The sequence below is a fragment of the Lactuca sativa genome, chromosome 6, assembly GCF_002870075.4.
Source record: "Lactuca sativa cultivar Salinas chromosome 6, Lsat_Salinas_v11, whole genome shotgun sequence".
NCBI lineage: Eukaryota > Viridiplantae > Streptophyta > Magnoliopsida > Asterales > Asteraceae > Lactuca > Lactuca sativa.
The window spans coordinates 73,014,375-73,031,352 of NC_056628.2; the positions used below are offsets into that span (position 1 = coordinate 73,014,375).

The window sequence follows — 16,978 nt, forward strand, 5'->3', positions numbered from 1 at the left end:
GGATAAGATCACCAGCTCGGACCCAGCTGTCTCGCACCCATCGGATGGATCAGATCGGACCTACACGGGGCATAACCTCTTCGGACGCGGGGCGTACTGCGAGGGTGGCGTGTCACAATCCGAAGCGAAGCCTTGATCAACAAGCGACGGCCCAGATGCAGCCACGTCATCCATCTCGCATCAGATTTCGCAATTTCCACTCCCGACTTCTAAAAATCATAACTTTCACATACGAGCTCCGTTTTCGACGTTCTTTATATCCACACGAAGGTGGGAACGTACTCTACAACTTTCGTTTAGACTTTGTCGGCTAATTTTGGCTCGATTTTAAATTTTATATTATTAACGGGCCGGGACACGATTGGTTCGTTAAATCCTCATAACTTCTTCATCCGACATCCGTTTTCGCCCATCTTTTTCTCGTTACGCTACTCTTAACGAGATCTTCGATTCTCGTTCAGGTCGTGTCGGCTAAAAACCGCTCGATCTAATATTCGAATTTCGGGTTGTACACTGCTATTCCGAAACTTCGAAAAATCATAACTTCTTCATACGAAGTCAGATTTGGGCGTTCTTTTTATCGACGCTCTTAGTTTAACATATTCTACAACTTTCGTTTAGATTTCTAAGGCTAAATCTCGCTCTATCATAAATTCACTATTTACGCTTCCCGGTGTCGTGCCGGTTTTGCCGTAAAACTTCGACGGGCCATAACTTCTTCGTTATAACTCGGATTTCGGCGTTCTTTATATGTACGGAAACCTCGTGACATATACTAAAACTTGGTTAAGATTATAATCTTTTGTCGAAAAGTCGTTTTCGACCTCTATTGCCTCTAAATTGACTAGCCCGGATTTGTGGGCGTTACAAATGTCTTCCCATTTACCCATAGGCACAGGTAAAGGCTCTAAACTCCCAAATGGTTTCTGATGTTGTGTCTTGACTCTCGCACAAGTCACACACTCGGCCACATACTTTGCAACATCAAGCTTCATCGTCGGCCACCAGTAGTAGGGTTTTAGGTCCCTATACATTTTAGTGCTACCAGGATGTATCGAGTACATGGTTTTATGAGCTTCTTCCATCAGAAGATCTCTGACTCCTCCTGTCTTAAGTATCCAAATCCGATCTTGGAACACCTTCAGTCCATGACTGTTTACACCGAACACCAACGTTTTCCCAAATGTTCTTCCTTTCGGTCATTCTTTTTAGAAGCTTCCTCTTGGGCTTTCTTTATACTTTTCACAATGGTCGAGACAACTTCAATTCTCAACGCTCTTGGCCTTTTCCTTTCAAGATTGACTTTCCGACTGAGAGCATCAGCAACAACATTAGCTTTACCGGGGTGGTAAAGTATCTCGCAGTCGTAGTCTTTAAGTAATTCTAGCCAACTTCGTTGCCTCATATTCAATTCCTTCTGATTAAAGAGATATTGGAGACTCTTATGATCAGTAAAAATTTTGCACTTTGTGCCATAGAGGTAATGCCTCCATATTTTCAGAGCGAAAACTACCGCTGCCAACTCCAAATCATGAGTCGGGTAATTCTTTTCATGCTCCTTCAGCTGTCGAGACACATATGCTATCACCCTTCCTCTTTGGGTCAAAACACAACCCAATCCAACCCCAGACGCGTCGCTATAGACAGCGAAGTCTTCAACTCCATCGGGTAGAGAAAGTATCGGTGCCTCGCATAGCTTCTTCTTTAGCTTCTCGAATGCTTCTTTATGCTTATCACTCCAAGCATAAGTAGCTCCTTTGTGGGTCAGAGCTGTTAATGGAGTAGAAATCGAAGAAAAGCCTTGGATAAACCTGCGGTAATATCCGGCTAATCCTAAAAAGCTTCGGATCACCGTGGGACTTTTCGGTTGTTCCCACTTCATTACAGCTTCAATCTTTGCTGGATTAACCATTATCCCTTCTTGGTTGACCACGTGACCCAAGAATTGGACTTCAAGAATCCAAAAATCACATTTGGAGAACTTAGCATTCGGCTTCTCCTTCTTCAAGACTTCTAACACTTCTCACAAGTGTCTGCCATGCTCCTCTTGGCTTTTCGAGTAAATCAGAATGTCGTCTATGAACACTATCACAGATTTATCAAGGAACGGATTACAAACCCTATTCATCAAATCCATGAACGCTGCTGGAGCATTGGTTAGTCCAAACGACATAACCAAGAACTCGTAGTGTCCATATCTAGTTCTGAATGCAGTTTTCTCGATATCTTGCTCTCTTACTTTTAGCTGATGGTATCCTGACCTTAGATCGATCTTCGAGAAATAGCTCGAACCTTGCAATTGATCAAATAGGTCATCAATCCTTGGCAACGGGTATCTATTCTTTATTGTTGCCTTGTTAAGCTCTCTGTAATCAATGCACATTCTCATACTTCCATCTTTCTTCTTCACAAATAACACCGGAGCTCCCCAGGGCGATGAACTAGGTCTAATGAAACCTTTGTCCAATAACTCCTGAAGTTGCATCATCAGCTCCTTCATCTTCGTCGGTGCTAATCGATAAGGTGCTTTTGCTATTGGCGTGGTTCCTGGTAACAAGTCTATTCTGAACTCCACTTGTCTATCAGGTGGTAATCCAGGAAGATCTTCGGGAAATACTTCCGGATAATCACACACCACTGGAATACTCTGCATCACCTTCTTTTCCTTCTTAGCATCGATCACGAATGCTAAATATGATGTACATCCCTTGGTCAAACACTTTCTGGCTTTCATTAGGGAAATGATTCCAGAATTTACTCGCCGTTTGTCCCCGTACACCATAAATGAATCCTTCCCAGGCGGGTTTACTTTAACTATCTTCTTCTTGCACAATATTTCGGCATCATTGGCGCTAAGCCAATCCATTCCCAGAACGACGTTGAAACCATTAAGTTCGATAGGCAATAATTCCTCGTGAAACTTATTCCCATTAAGGTCGATTAAGATGTTTTTCATATGATGGCTAACAAGTACAAACTTGCCACTAGCTACTTCGACTAATAAAGCATTATCTAGTCTATCAACAGGCAAAGCTAGTTTTCTACCAAACTCATGCGAAATAAAAGAGTAGTTGGCTCCAGAATCAAACAAAATTTGAGCAGGTAATTCGTTTACGAGAAAGGTACCTGAAGCGACATCAGCTTCATCTTTCGCGGCCTCAAGTGTCATCTGGAAGGCTCTCGCCTTCGGCTTTGGTGGAATGTTGGGCCTAGCTGCCTCCTTCTTCTTCGGACAGTCTCTCAAAATGTGCCCCTCTTCATTACAACCAAATCACATCCTTTTGTTGTTCGAACACTCATTGGTAAAATGTCCAACCTTTCCACACTTGTAGCAGGTTACATCCTCGCTACATTTCCCAAAGTGCTTTTTCTTACACTTATCACACCACTTCGCTTCGCCTCCTTTTCCTCCAAACTTTTTCGAATCAGATTTCGAAAATTTGCTTTTCTTACCGGAACCAGATGTTCCCTCAAACTTTCTCTTCTCACCAACCTCAACCTTGTCGGTGGTTCTCCCCTTAATCATGTTCTCAACAGACTTGGCAGCCCAGATAGCCGCCTCTAGAGTATGTGCCTGACGTATTGGCACCTCGTACTCCAATGGGAGTCCCTTCGCATACCGGTCCACCTTTGTCAGCTCATCTGGAACGATACGCAAGGCAAACTCCATCTTATCGGTGAAGTTATTGGTGTATTCATCAACCGACATGCTGCCTTTTGTCAATGCCAAAAACATATTCTCCAACTCCAACAGATTTTGAGCCGAGAAGAACTTGCGCTTGAACTGCACCAAGAACTCTGCCCATGTCAATTGCAGTGGCTCATTAGGGCTTAACGTCTTCCCTAGAGTGTTCCACCAACAAACGGCTCCACCTCGGAACTGACGCATTGCATAGATAGTCTGCAACTTGCCTCTGCAGCCACAAGTCATGAAGGCCAATTCCATTTCTGAGATCCAATCCATGACTCCAATCTGATCCTCCTTTCCATTGAAGGTCGATGGTTTGCAAGTTAGAAAGTCCTTGTACTTGCATCCCATTCCATCATTACTTCCATCATGGTTGTCTTGCCTAACTATCGGTGGGTTGGCTTGACCAACAGACCCACTGAAGTTTCCACCTTCCGAGTGCCCTTCATTTAATTCGGGCTCTTCCACACGAATTGACAGTTCTTCACGATTCGGTTGAAGCAACCGCCTAGTTTCATCCATCTGACGATCCACCATTGTTTGAATCATCATTTGCACACCTGCCATGGTTATCGACTCAGGTGCTGCTGCTACGACAGGTCTTTGCTCAATCACTGGTGGTTGATTCCTGTTTTCATCAGCATTTCCAACTCCACTTCTTGTTCTCATCATTTTTGATCTATACACCGAATAAGGTGAAATTAGATCCTCAGTCACGATAGATATTCAAATCATCCTTATCACTCCGAAACGTTTACATGCTAGTTCTAATATCGTAGACGTACGCTTAGAATCCTACCCACATAAGGTTTCTAGATCCGGTCAGCAACAGACCATAGATCCGAACAAATAAGATCATATATGACAACATATAACATTTAGCACATAAAGTATTTTAGGCAACTTTCCTAAAATAAACTAGTGCTTGTGTCTAAAACATAACAGACACACATCTCAAAATTTCACTTAGCATTCTAAGTTTAAGTCTAGAAATCCTACAAATTCCTAGTTCGCTTAAACTAATGCTCTGATACCAACTGTGACATCCCCAAAATCTCGTCCAGAAAAGACCGATTTTCATTTATGCTTTTAAAATAATTTCAGAGTAAATCCTTTTGATTTGAAAGAGTTACGGAATTTGTTCCCAAAAACAAAACATGATAAAACAATGTTTACCAAAGCATTTCATAAAAGAAATGTATTTTCATTATATAATGAAAACTTGGGGTGTCATGTTCCGATATAGACCAATAAGCATAAACGATAACATTACAAGTCATTCAACAAATATATACATATACAGACTTGTAAACAAAACAACTTGATGGTTCATCCATCTTATGCCCTCGCGCCACTTCCTGTAATACAAATAAAACTAAGTGGGTCAGGCTTGGGAGCCCGGTGAACATATAGGGTTTTCAACCCACAATAAATAATTATATTTAATTTCCACCAACCAACAATAACCCAATTATCCATTCTCGTTATTCTCACTTTATGTCCCTAAAACAACTAACATAAGGGACCTAGTCTAAGAATATTTCATCGGGGCGAAAACACATGCTTCGGGGGTTCCTCAGCAATATAAGTCAAATAAGGCAACCATGAGGGGGGTGGAGTACAACGAATGAACACCCAAGTTCATTAACACCTACAGGTGGCGAACCTGCTAGCGTTCCACAGGACTGTCTAGAAAAGTCTGCGGTCGTCATCTAAACTCCGCTAGATGACTAAATCAAACAACAACGAGGCCTTTCATTTGTTTATTACACACCAACTAATCTACCCATGTTCTACCCAACATATTAGTAGATAAAAATATACATTTTATACATAGTTTAGAAACCTGTATAGCATGCTTTAATCAATACATATTTCACATAACAGATGAGGCACACACACATAACACGTATTTCATAGAGAATAAATCATATCTATGAGATAGAAGAAAGTGAATATACATTCACACATATAACACAAAATATACACATAACACGTATTTCGTAGAAAATACTTTATAATTATGTGTTAGAAGAAAGTAACTACACACTCACACATATAAACAACAATATACTTAATAAACTCAAACCATACTTGTATTATTATCGTGTTTATGAAAGGTAGTATACACTCACTTGATCAGAAGATGATCGGACAGCACTACGGCTTGCAGAAGTAGTAATCCTCAGCAGATCTGGAAGATCTCTACAAAAATCGAACTTCTCGCGGACAGAGCTTCGGCTCGGGAATCTTACTTCTCGGGATCTTCGGGACCTCGGGACTTGCTTCGGGGCTCGAGAATGATATCGGGGCTTCGGGGTACTTCTGGCACGCAAATCGATGCAAAACGGGAGAGAGATGAGAGAAGAAGAGCAATAGAGTCGGCTGCCCTCGCATCCTATTTATAGGAGGCTGGAGCCTCGGAGTACGCAGGGCGTACTGGTCCGAAATCGTCATGGCGTTCATCATCCGAAGTCACTTGAGTGCGAGGTGAGTCATGCTTCGCGGTACGCTGGGCGTACTTCGGATCAGATCGGTGACTCCTTCGGATATACATCTGAATTAAAGATTAAATTTAAATATAAATTATTTAATAAACTTCGGAAATTCATATCTTCTTCATACGAACTCCGTTTTCAACGTTCTTTATATCCACGCGTAGGTGAGACTACGCTCTACAACTTTCGTTTAGACTCCGTCGGCTAATTTTGACTTTATTTTTATTAATTATTTTTAGTATGCCGGGACAGAAAAACTTCGTTATAAATTCATAACTTCTTCGTTTGACGTCCATTCTCGCCTAACTTTTCATCGCTTCGATACCAACAACAAGATCTTCGATTCTCGTTTAGATTGCTTCGGCTAAAAACCGTTCGATCTCAAATCGAGTATTTCAGGCTGCATACCGTTAAGTCGAAACTTCAATAAATCATAACTTCCTCATACGAAGTCAAATTTTGGGCGTTCTACATATATTCGGAAACCTCGTTTCAACTACTACACCATTATCCAAAGATATCAAGTTTATTTTACACTTAAATTTTGACGCTTATTTTTATTCTTAATTAATCAAACCACATAATTAAGCAATTAAGCACAAAACACATAACACTCAAATAATACACTCTTATTATTTCAAAACGGGTTACAAAGGTTAACCTAGACTATTACATTGCTAAAAATGGCAAGCCCGGAAACACAGGCGTTACATTATAATTTTGAGAAAATCATTTGTACCAAAATATTTTAGGGTACTAGGATTTTCTACAAACAAAGATGTTATGAATTTTAAAAACGTAAAGAAAATTTTTTTGACTCTGAAAAATAATGGATGTCACAAATCTGATATCAAATGTTGGACCTATTTTGACCGACTAAGGTGTGGAATAATAAAAACATGAAGTTTAATAGTAATGAAGATGATGACCAAACAAATGAGTAATCTTATTATCAATATAAAGAAAGAACAAAATATTAAAATGAGAAACTCTTGAGGTGGGAGAGATTTCTCACCCACTCTTTGTAACTTGAAAAACACTATATTTTATGTATACTAAATGACCACACACTCTATATTTATAGAGAGAGTGTAACATCCCGAAAATCAAGGGTAAAATTTCATTTTTATTATATTCAAAACACTAGTGTAATTTCATCCAAACATTGAAAAGCATTTCAAAATAAAACAATTATCAGAGTTATTTCCTAAAATCACATATTGCGAAAAACACGGGTGTATGCGCTACGATCAAGCTAGGCTCTTCCCTTTTGAACCAAAAGTATCTGAAACCATAAACCACAAAATATAAGCACAAAGCTTATTATGTTCCCCAAATACCACATACCAAACACATCAAACGAGCCATACATATCATACATATCCAATCAATCAATAAAAGTGCTATGTGTCTACCATAGTCTTGCCATTATGTCATGAGCCGCCTCATGGTCTCCCCTGCCAGATCGGGGGCCAAAACCATGGGTCTTACAGACAAGTGCCAAGAGCCACCTTTGGGTCTTCCATGCAAGCATCACAAGACAACTAGCATACAATCTACATTACTTAACTAACTATCTGCCAGAGTTCAGACTCTGGTCTTGCATACAATTTTCCAAGAGTCGCCTCCTGGTCTTTCATACAAACTACCAAGGATTACCCCCAGGTCTTCCTACAATACATAAAACAAATGGGCCTGCATTGGTGCCTTCAACCAATAGAACCATGAGGAGACTCATCTCGAATGCAGAAGCTCACTGAAAGAAATCCCTAGCTACTGCCCTGATGATTCCTCCGAGCTATCAATACCAAAATAACTCCAAATTAGCAATTGGGTTCCAAACTATGATCCATAATCCGTACTTTGGGTAAAATGACCATTTTACCCCTATCCCAACAAGACTCACAACTGAGGCCCAAGCCCAAAACCAAACAAGCCTGAAACTAAAAGATCTATAAAGGCCCACTAATGGCCCAATTTTGCAAATTAGGCCCAACCCTCATATGGGCCTTATCCTAAAGCCCAAAAGCTCCCTTAGTCCAATAACTGATCTCAGATGGCCTAAAGGTCCAAGAAACAAGTCCAATAAGGTTGCCCAAAGGTGTGAAGCCCTAAAACACACCGAACGCGGGGTGTACGCTCAACTACATTGGGCGTGCGCGAGGAATCCGAATCGTGATCTCAAATCAGTACGTGGGGCGTAACCTGGCTTAATCGAATTTCAAAAACTTTATGGCTTAATCACTTAAGCGCTTTGCACCCAAACTTCAGAGGACCTTAAAATAAAGTTCTTAATGCTTAAAGTCGGCACCTTTAAGCATTTGCATGACTCAATAGGACCCAACAACCAACTTAATCCATTAAGACCCATTCTAATCCAACTAGAACATGCATGGACCATTCTTTAACATCAAGCAAGCATTTTTATGAAGTAGAAATATCAGAAGAGACAATATTTATCCAAGCTCCTGGAGTGGCTCAAACTCACACGGAGAACTCAATAGACCATAAAAACCCTTAATTTTGCCCTAAACTCAAACTAGCACAATATGAAGTCAATATGAGAATTTTATACCTTGAATGAGCTGGAAATGAAGCCAAAAGTCTGGATCTAAACGTCCTCCTTTGAACCACAAGCTAGCACCAAGCACCCTTTTCTTGGAAATGAGCAAGAACACACCAAATGGCACATTTAGATCTCTCAAACACTCAAAATGAGATTAGGGTTTCCAAAATGAGGCTACAATGTAATGGAGGCTGAGAAGGAAAGAGCCTTGAGCTCATAAAGATGTTTATATAGTGCCCAAACCCTAAAAATTAGGGAGGGTTTGACACTCTAACCATTATGTTGGGTGTACCCCCAGTTTACGCTAGGCGTACCCATCCAGACACATGCATTCCATCCTTGCATACATGGGACCGATTTGCCAACTATTTCCATTAGGGGCAAAATCTGCCAATATCTTCAAAATGCCACAACTTCCTTATCTTAGGTACATTTCCAACGAATCTTATATCCACGGAAAGGTGGCAAGAAACCCTATGCTTCCAAAAATACACCCAATCCTTAAAACTTCCCGAACAAAATGCAAAACCTATAAAAGATTGAGTCATCAAATTACGATTGTACCCTTGGCCCCCCAAGACACAATCGAACACTTGGATCACTTAAATTGTCACACCCTAGGAGGGCAGCCCCTAAGCCTCATGACCACTGAAGATTGAGCTGCAGCCCCGAATAAAGAAGCAAATCCGAAGCCGAGTGTTACAGAGAGGGAAACCTTTTGGAAGATAAAGGGAATATATAACCTAACTATCAGTCAACATTCTAGAGAATTTTTGTGCTCTAACAATTCAGAGATTAAGACGTTGAAAAGATGCATATCAATTTTCTAGCTTGATTATATTATTTGAGAAATTTAAATTTGCAAATGGCCCAGATAGATGGCAGTTGATTGGTAATGATGATAATGATTTCTCAATCAAAGCTCTAAAGCTATTAATAAACATGGGGGTAGTGATGATATTTTTTTAATCGGGTGAAGTGGATCTCTTTGAAGATTAATTGGTTTGTTTGGAGAATGATCAAAAACAAGATTCAAATCTTTACATATCTATTGAAACATGAGATAAATATCCATTTCAATTTATGTCACTTTCTGTCACGTGGAGGAGGAGAGTGTTGATCATGTTTTCTTTAAGTATGTGGTGGCTTCGAGGCTATGGAGGTGGTTGGTTGAGTGGTCACCAATCACACATAAGGAGCCTATCTCTTGCCTGAAATTATAAGAGATGATTTCAAGGATCGATGACAAGAGAATGCAAAAATTGAAGTTATCGCTTATTTACTCTATCGTTTGGGTGATATGGAAGGCAAAGAATGTAATAATATACAAAAATGAAGGGTAAACAGTTATTTTTATGGCAGGCGATATTAGTACTAACACAAAAATAGAACTAAGTTGAGTATGCTTGATTTGTCTCTTTGATGTATGTATCATATTGCAAATATTTCTTGTATTTAGGCTTAAGCTTCTTGCTTAAGTCTCCTTTTTTTTTATTGTGTTAATGTATTGACTCTCGATAAAAAAAATCATAAAAGAATAGAAATAACATAAGAAGACCTTTAAATTTATATTACAGCCAAAATAAAATATTATATGAACAAAAGAATTAAAGGAATCGACGTTGATGCCTACCTTAACATGTTTAATCCGTTCTTTGTATTATTTATTAATAACGATTCTAAAGTTTGATGCTTATTTAAAAGATTATGTTTTCATAACGAATGTTTTGTATAGAAAGAAACAAAGCTTGATTCATTAATCTTATTTAAAGAAAAGTAGAAAAGAAAATACTAGATCTTCATATATTCTATCTTTTTGCTTTTTTAGCCCTTAATCCGCATGAAATTGGTTAACCAAGTTGATGAAAACTTAGGATATCGTCTCAAATCATTGTTATAATCCACAAAATGTAGCCCAAACCGGACGGTATAGCCACGATCCCATTCGAAGCTGTCCATCAATGACCGTGCAAAGTAACCCTTCACATTCACCCCTGAACTACATTCATTCAAACACATGGTGTCATTTCCATTCTAAAATCATCTGCACATCCACTACTACAAAAATTAGCATCAGTGAAAGAAATAGAAACATACAAAAAAAACAGATTTTAGTATTACAAAACAGCACTAAAACTGAAATTCGCCGCTAATTAATTATACACTTACAAATACACGACTACACATAAAACACAGATATATACATACATAAATTTATGCATGCATACATACATACATACATACCTACATACTTACACATAAAGATACAAATATATACATATATACATATTCATGTACAGTCATACAATGTATATACATATAGTCAATTAGTCATATACTCATACACATATATATACATATACGTACATACCTATATACTTGTGCACACACATACATACATGCATACATATAAACTTATTAGATTAACGAAAGTACTTCCTTAGCTAATTTTTCAAAATTTATGCCGATATTGCATTGCGATGTACCATAGCAGCGAATTAAATCCGGTGCTAAGCTGTCACTAAAGGGGTTAGCGTCAGTTTTATGTGTGACTACTTATTTTTTTTCTTTTGTTTATAAATCCAAAGATTTTTTTTCTAGTATATGTATATTGATCTTCGAGATCGTTTCTTAGTGTATGTCCAAGAATTCGAGCAAGAAAGACATTACTTGATACATTGTAGAAGCTTCTGAAGATGAACAACATAATATTGAACCCGGAAATCGTCTTGCAGAACAGTTCGGAGAGATAACGAGGAATTGTTTGGCTCATCAACTCCTACAAAACACAATAAATTTAAATAAACGTAGTGCAAAAAAATCTTATTTATACTAATTAATTACCATTTTCTGTAATGTAAATTATTGGATTGTTGTAGTTGTTTTTAATGTACACTAGAAGATCGTGAATTCCTTGTGGGTATGACCGAAGCCAATCCGATCCACCCTGAAAATAACGTCACTTTATTGACTATTTTTCAATTATTTTACCTCAAAAACCATAAACTCTGTTAAAGAATTTACCTTTGAACCAATTGGAATTCCATTCCTTTCAACTATTAAACCAAAAAGAATTACATAAAAGATACAGTAAGATATAATTTGATTTAATTCGTATAACATATGATGGACTTATGTAGTGTAACTTGTTCTAACGTACTTGATAATTCAGCTTGAGAATCGGAAGAACGAGTCATGTTATCAGTAACAGCTTCAGATACATGTTGCACAAAATTCGCAGTGTAGTAATTCAATCCAAGAAAATCCAACGAATTCCTTAGTGTGTAGGATTCTTCTGCTGTGAATCGAGGTAATCTATTTGCAACATTAATTCGCATATTCTCAGGGTAATCCCCAAACGTTAATGGATTCATAAACCTGACATGTTTTTCATTACATCGCAATTAGGATACTAATATACTGTTTAATTATCTTTTCAACTCAGAAAATATATATACTGAATTTAACATACCAACCAAAATCAAAATCAAGAGCACGAATTGCAGCATCCCGATGTAATTTCACGTCGGAATATGGCACCATCCATCGTGTCACAAGTGAGATTCCAATCTTGCCATTTTGAGGCCCCTAATAATGTTTTTGATATCTTAAATCACCAATTTAGCGACACTTTTGGTGTAGTTAATAAATTTAAATGACATGATTAAAACCTTATAGATATCATGATATAATTTGGTGGCAGCTGCATGGGCAAGAAGCATGTTATGAGTGACGATATAGGGCTCGATTCCTGAATCGCCGGCGGGGCATTTACCCACAGCGTCAGAACACCGGCCAGGGGCAAAATTGCCTTTTTCATAACCTCCGACACTATAGCTCCATGGTTCGTTCATGGTGATCCAGTATTTGACCCGATCACCAAATCTTCTAAAACATAGCTCAGCGAAATCACGAAAATCATTCCTGAAAATAATATATTTTGACTCCAAATATTAAAAAATAAGTATATGTTTAAATTCGCAAATTAAAATATTTCCATTTGTTACTTACACAACGCGGGAACTCAAGAACCCTCCATACTCGTCTTCTAGAGCTTGAGGAAGATCAAAGTGAAATAGAGTCACAAAGGGTTCAAGATCTATCAAGATTCATGAACATAGTTTATTATTTACAGTTATTATATGAAAAAATTTTAACAAAAATAATTCGAAGGTAATTAGTTAGTGTAATTAAGTATATAACCGTTGGCTCGAAGTTCATTTATGAGGTTATTGTAGTATGAAATTCCTCGCTCATTAACACCACCGCTTATTTTTCCAACTGCAACAATATTTAAATTACATCTTAAAACTAATAAAAATTATCACGAATAAATTTTAATAAAAACATCAAATTTTTACGTGGTATAACTCGAGACCATGAGATAGAGAAACTGTATGCATCCATGCTCATTTGCCTTATCATCTTCACATCCTCCTGCATGTATTATTTTTAAGAAATGAATGCCACATAATATAAAGAAGCCATTGTTTCAAGAATTATAAGAAATTAACCTTGTATCGATGATAACTATCAGTTGCCATGTTCCCATTACTGTGATCAGCGATCTTGTCTGTAATTGAAATTCTTATGAGTTAAAGAAGTAAATTTATATATATTTATACGCATCTAAAAAAGCGTAAGTATAATAAATAAATTCAATCATGAAACCAGAATGTCTTCGAGTAAAAGTATCCCATATACTTGGCGCTCTACCATCTTCATTTGTTCCACCCTCATTCTGAATACATATTAATTAACATATAAATACATTATTAAAAATAATCAAAGTCTAACACATTATAGTCTATATAAGTGTTGAATTTTGTGTGTTAAGTTCAAAACTACATAAAAGTAATGCATGTATTTGTTTAAGGAAAAAAAAAGTTAATAAATTGAATCACCTGAAACGAAGAAGAAGAAGAACCAAAGATAAAATCACTAGGGAAACTAGACCGGTTAACAGTAGTTAAACCCCAGTTCGGTGGTAAACCCGCATTGGAAACCGCTTCCGATTCTCTAATCAGATAAATCACTGCTGCAACAAACCCTACAATCATGCCATTAACTCTTAGATGCATTCTTAATCTTGTTATTGCAAACTTTCGTTGATTAATCAATGTGTCAATAGTCGATGAAACTCGTCTAGTTTCTGTTCTATTTATAGTGTTTTCTAGAAAAGATTTGTTATGTATTCGATGATTCAATACTTATAATTTTTACCATAAAGTATTTTAGGTTTCATGCACATACAAACAGAAGCCCAGGAAACGTGGGACTATTTGTTTGATTAATGAAATGCGTGTTCTATCTACCTCAATCAAATGCATGCTTTATCTACCTCTTTATACACACGCACACGAATACATATAATTAGAAACGATTATTGCTTAGATGATTAAATATAATTATTCCTTCTCAGGATTTAAAAAAAAAAATAAAATAATAATAATAATAATAATAATAATAATAATAATAATAATAATAATAATAGAATAAATAAATATATCTAGTGTTATCCAAAAAAATAACTATGTTTTTCGTTTTCATTTTCTCCACATCATTTTGTTAGAAAAATGAAAGCAAAAAATTAGATGTATTTCTTTTTGAAAATTATGGTGTATAAGAAGTTCTTATGATTTTTAAGTTCTATTTTATGTTGATGAAATAGCCTTGGTTACACTGAAGCTAAACAATAATAAATTTTTCAAGTTGATTTATGTGGATTGGGATTTATTGGAAGGCTCTTTCTTGATCGTTGGTCATTTCGTTCATCGTCAATAGCAGAGGTTCTTCAAAAGTTTTGAGTTGTATCAGTGGAAGTCAATGGATGCATCAACCTATCGTCAAAATTTGTACATTGTACCTTTTGGTTTCTAGGTATGGGTACCCTCAAATCTTGGTTTTGGAAATATTATTCATAGCAGGCTTGCTTTTGAAAGATGTACTTGATTATTGGGAGTTTAGAAGTCGAAACTGTATTGTTTAGCTTTTCAGGTGTGACTTGCAATCTACGCAAAATCCAATTTTTTTGGCATGTCATGTCGACAGGGTTGATAATTTGATTGATTCGACCAGGGTTTTAGCAGCATTTTTGGATAAATTTGGAAGTTTTATCGAGCTAGTTACATATTGGTGGAACCTGTTTAGTTTCAATCAAGGTGAGGGATCTTGTTTTAGTCATTCAAGAGGATGTTTTTGTTAACGGTTGAGGTTCTCCATTTTGGTAGATATACTGGTACTTCACCATTTGGGTAAGGTTGTAAGGAAGAAGGAATGCAGCAGATCTAGGGATTGGTTATAGGTTCCCTTGAGGTGGATATCATGTTAGTTCATCAAGTATGATCATAAGGGGTGTATGTGGACTAAAAAAGATAGAATGAGAGCACTTGTTCTGAATTTATTGGTATGGTTCTTTTGTAGTTTATAGCTTCTGAATTGGAACAAGAGTATGACCGCCTATCTCATCCTATGGTTGTGTGCAACCATGTTTTCGTCTGATTTTGCAATGGCAATAGCTTGTATTGTGAAAGGAATTATGTGTGATAGAATGATATGGTCCATTTTATGTTTGGTTAGCATTGAGGGGGTGTTGATTGGGTCCTTTCAAATCGGTGGGTTAATGGTTGATTACCTTTAGATCCATGTGGTGTTGGTTGTGAGTCTTCAAGATAGTGATGGAGTAACAGCAAGATCGGTGTAGTACCATGAGCTTATCATTTTAGTGGTTAGAAGGTGTCACGATGTATCATGAACCAGTGATTGCATGATTCACGTGGATGGGACCCGGTAGTCTTTTAATTGGGACTCTTAAGTCTCAGATAGTTAGTCTTATTGGCATGTTTGTGTATTAGTACATTCTTGGGAGTCTGGAGACTCAGTGACCATCCTGTTTAGATCATATGGACAGTAAAAGTCTATTGGGAGTATTAATTGTGCATCAGAAGTCTCTTGCTGAATGTTTACATTATGAACCCCTATTTGTTGGCAGACTATTTATTAGGAGTTTGGTTACTAATGTTGGATATCGGTTATGAAATCTCAAGTCATGTGGTTCGTTGTAAATGTCTCGAGCGATTTGTCAAGTGGATGTACACCTGAGCTTTTGAGCAATTTGGATGCAACGTGAGAATCTTGGATGAATGATCATTATGCTCGAAGGAGGAACAGGTTGGTGATGACTTGTCAGGAAGTCCAATATATATTTAAGGTTTTTGGGCATAATTTCTGGATTTGAGGATTTGTGGAAATTCACGATCGGTGTATTTTAAGTATTCTTTTTGCATGACTTGGTGGTGTTCCTAGTCATAGAATAGGGGTAGGTATGATGTACGGATGATCATCAGTCTTAGTGTATGGTTTTTGAAATTTAGATAGATGGGTTCCCGGTTATGGTAGGTATATTGATGGAGTTGATTTATGGTTGTTGTTTTGAAATTTCACAGTATGAGGGGTTCTCTCTGGAAGTTGGGTCTTAAGTTCTAGTTGCAGTTGAGTATTTTCAAGTTATTGGGTTGTTTGTTGGCAGTTGTGGGTTTCGAGTGATCTCTCGATTTCTCAGTATAGATGCCTTGATTCTGAAGGGGGTTAGACAGAGTTTGTGTGCAATGTTGTCATTAACTTCAGAGATTCTAACCATGACGGATTTCAAGGACAAAATCCAGTTAAAGTAGGGAGAGTTGTAACATCCTGTTTCGAGAAGTTTCTTATTTTCGGGATTGTGTACAATGAATGGATTAAGTAAAGGTCTTGGGCTTCAAGGGAATGTGGTTTAGACCTTATTGGATGATGTTGGATAAGTGATTACAACCTTGGTTGTGTCTTGGAGTCAAAGGGTAAAATGGGAACAATGGTGTTGGTGGTTGTCGAGGCCAACACAAATAATAACCCTAAATATTACACACTAAAATAGTGTATAGTGGTAAAGGGATCGAATCCACGGAGATTGGTTCAATTTATAACTCTATGAAAAATCTTTTTGTAAAAATACTTGTAAAATGACAATAAAAATAAAATGGGGGGTTTTGTTGTTTTGAAATATTTGAAACAAACTAGAATTAACTATGATTTAAATAGACAAATGCAACAAAAATAAGAGTTTGATGTAAAATCAATGAGGGAGAGATGGTTGACTTAAAGTTTCCTCACTTCGACTTTTGATGAACATATCATTAGAATCCAATGGTGCAATACTTTGATTTAAATCCTTAATTTGGCTATAGTAAT

The 16,978-nt window shown here is 37.3% G+C and overlaps 1 protein-coding gene across 1 annotated transcript; it reads right to left on the minus strand.

Moving 5' to 3' along the window:
- Positions 1 to 10,576: 10,576 nt before the first annotated feature.
- Positions 10,577 to 13,833, minus strand: LOC111890202 (beta-glucosidase 24). The gene is made up of 13 exons (XM_023886353.2): positions 13,657 to 13,833; positions 13,424 to 13,493; positions 13,267 to 13,325; positions 13,114 to 13,189; positions 12,956 to 13,033; positions 12,764 to 12,851; positions 12,424 to 12,676; positions 12,225 to 12,340; positions 11,913 to 12,130; positions 11,777 to 11,808; positions 11,597 to 11,699; positions 11,423 to 11,531; positions 10,577 to 10,751 (listed from the first exon to the last, which is right to left on the minus strand). The coding sequence occupies exons 1-13, from the start codon at positions 13,831 to 13,833 to the stop codon at positions 10,577 to 10,579; spliced, it is 1,554 nt and encodes a 517-aa protein (XP_023742121.1).
- Between the last annotated feature and the right edge of the window lie 3,145 nt (positions 13,834 to 16,978).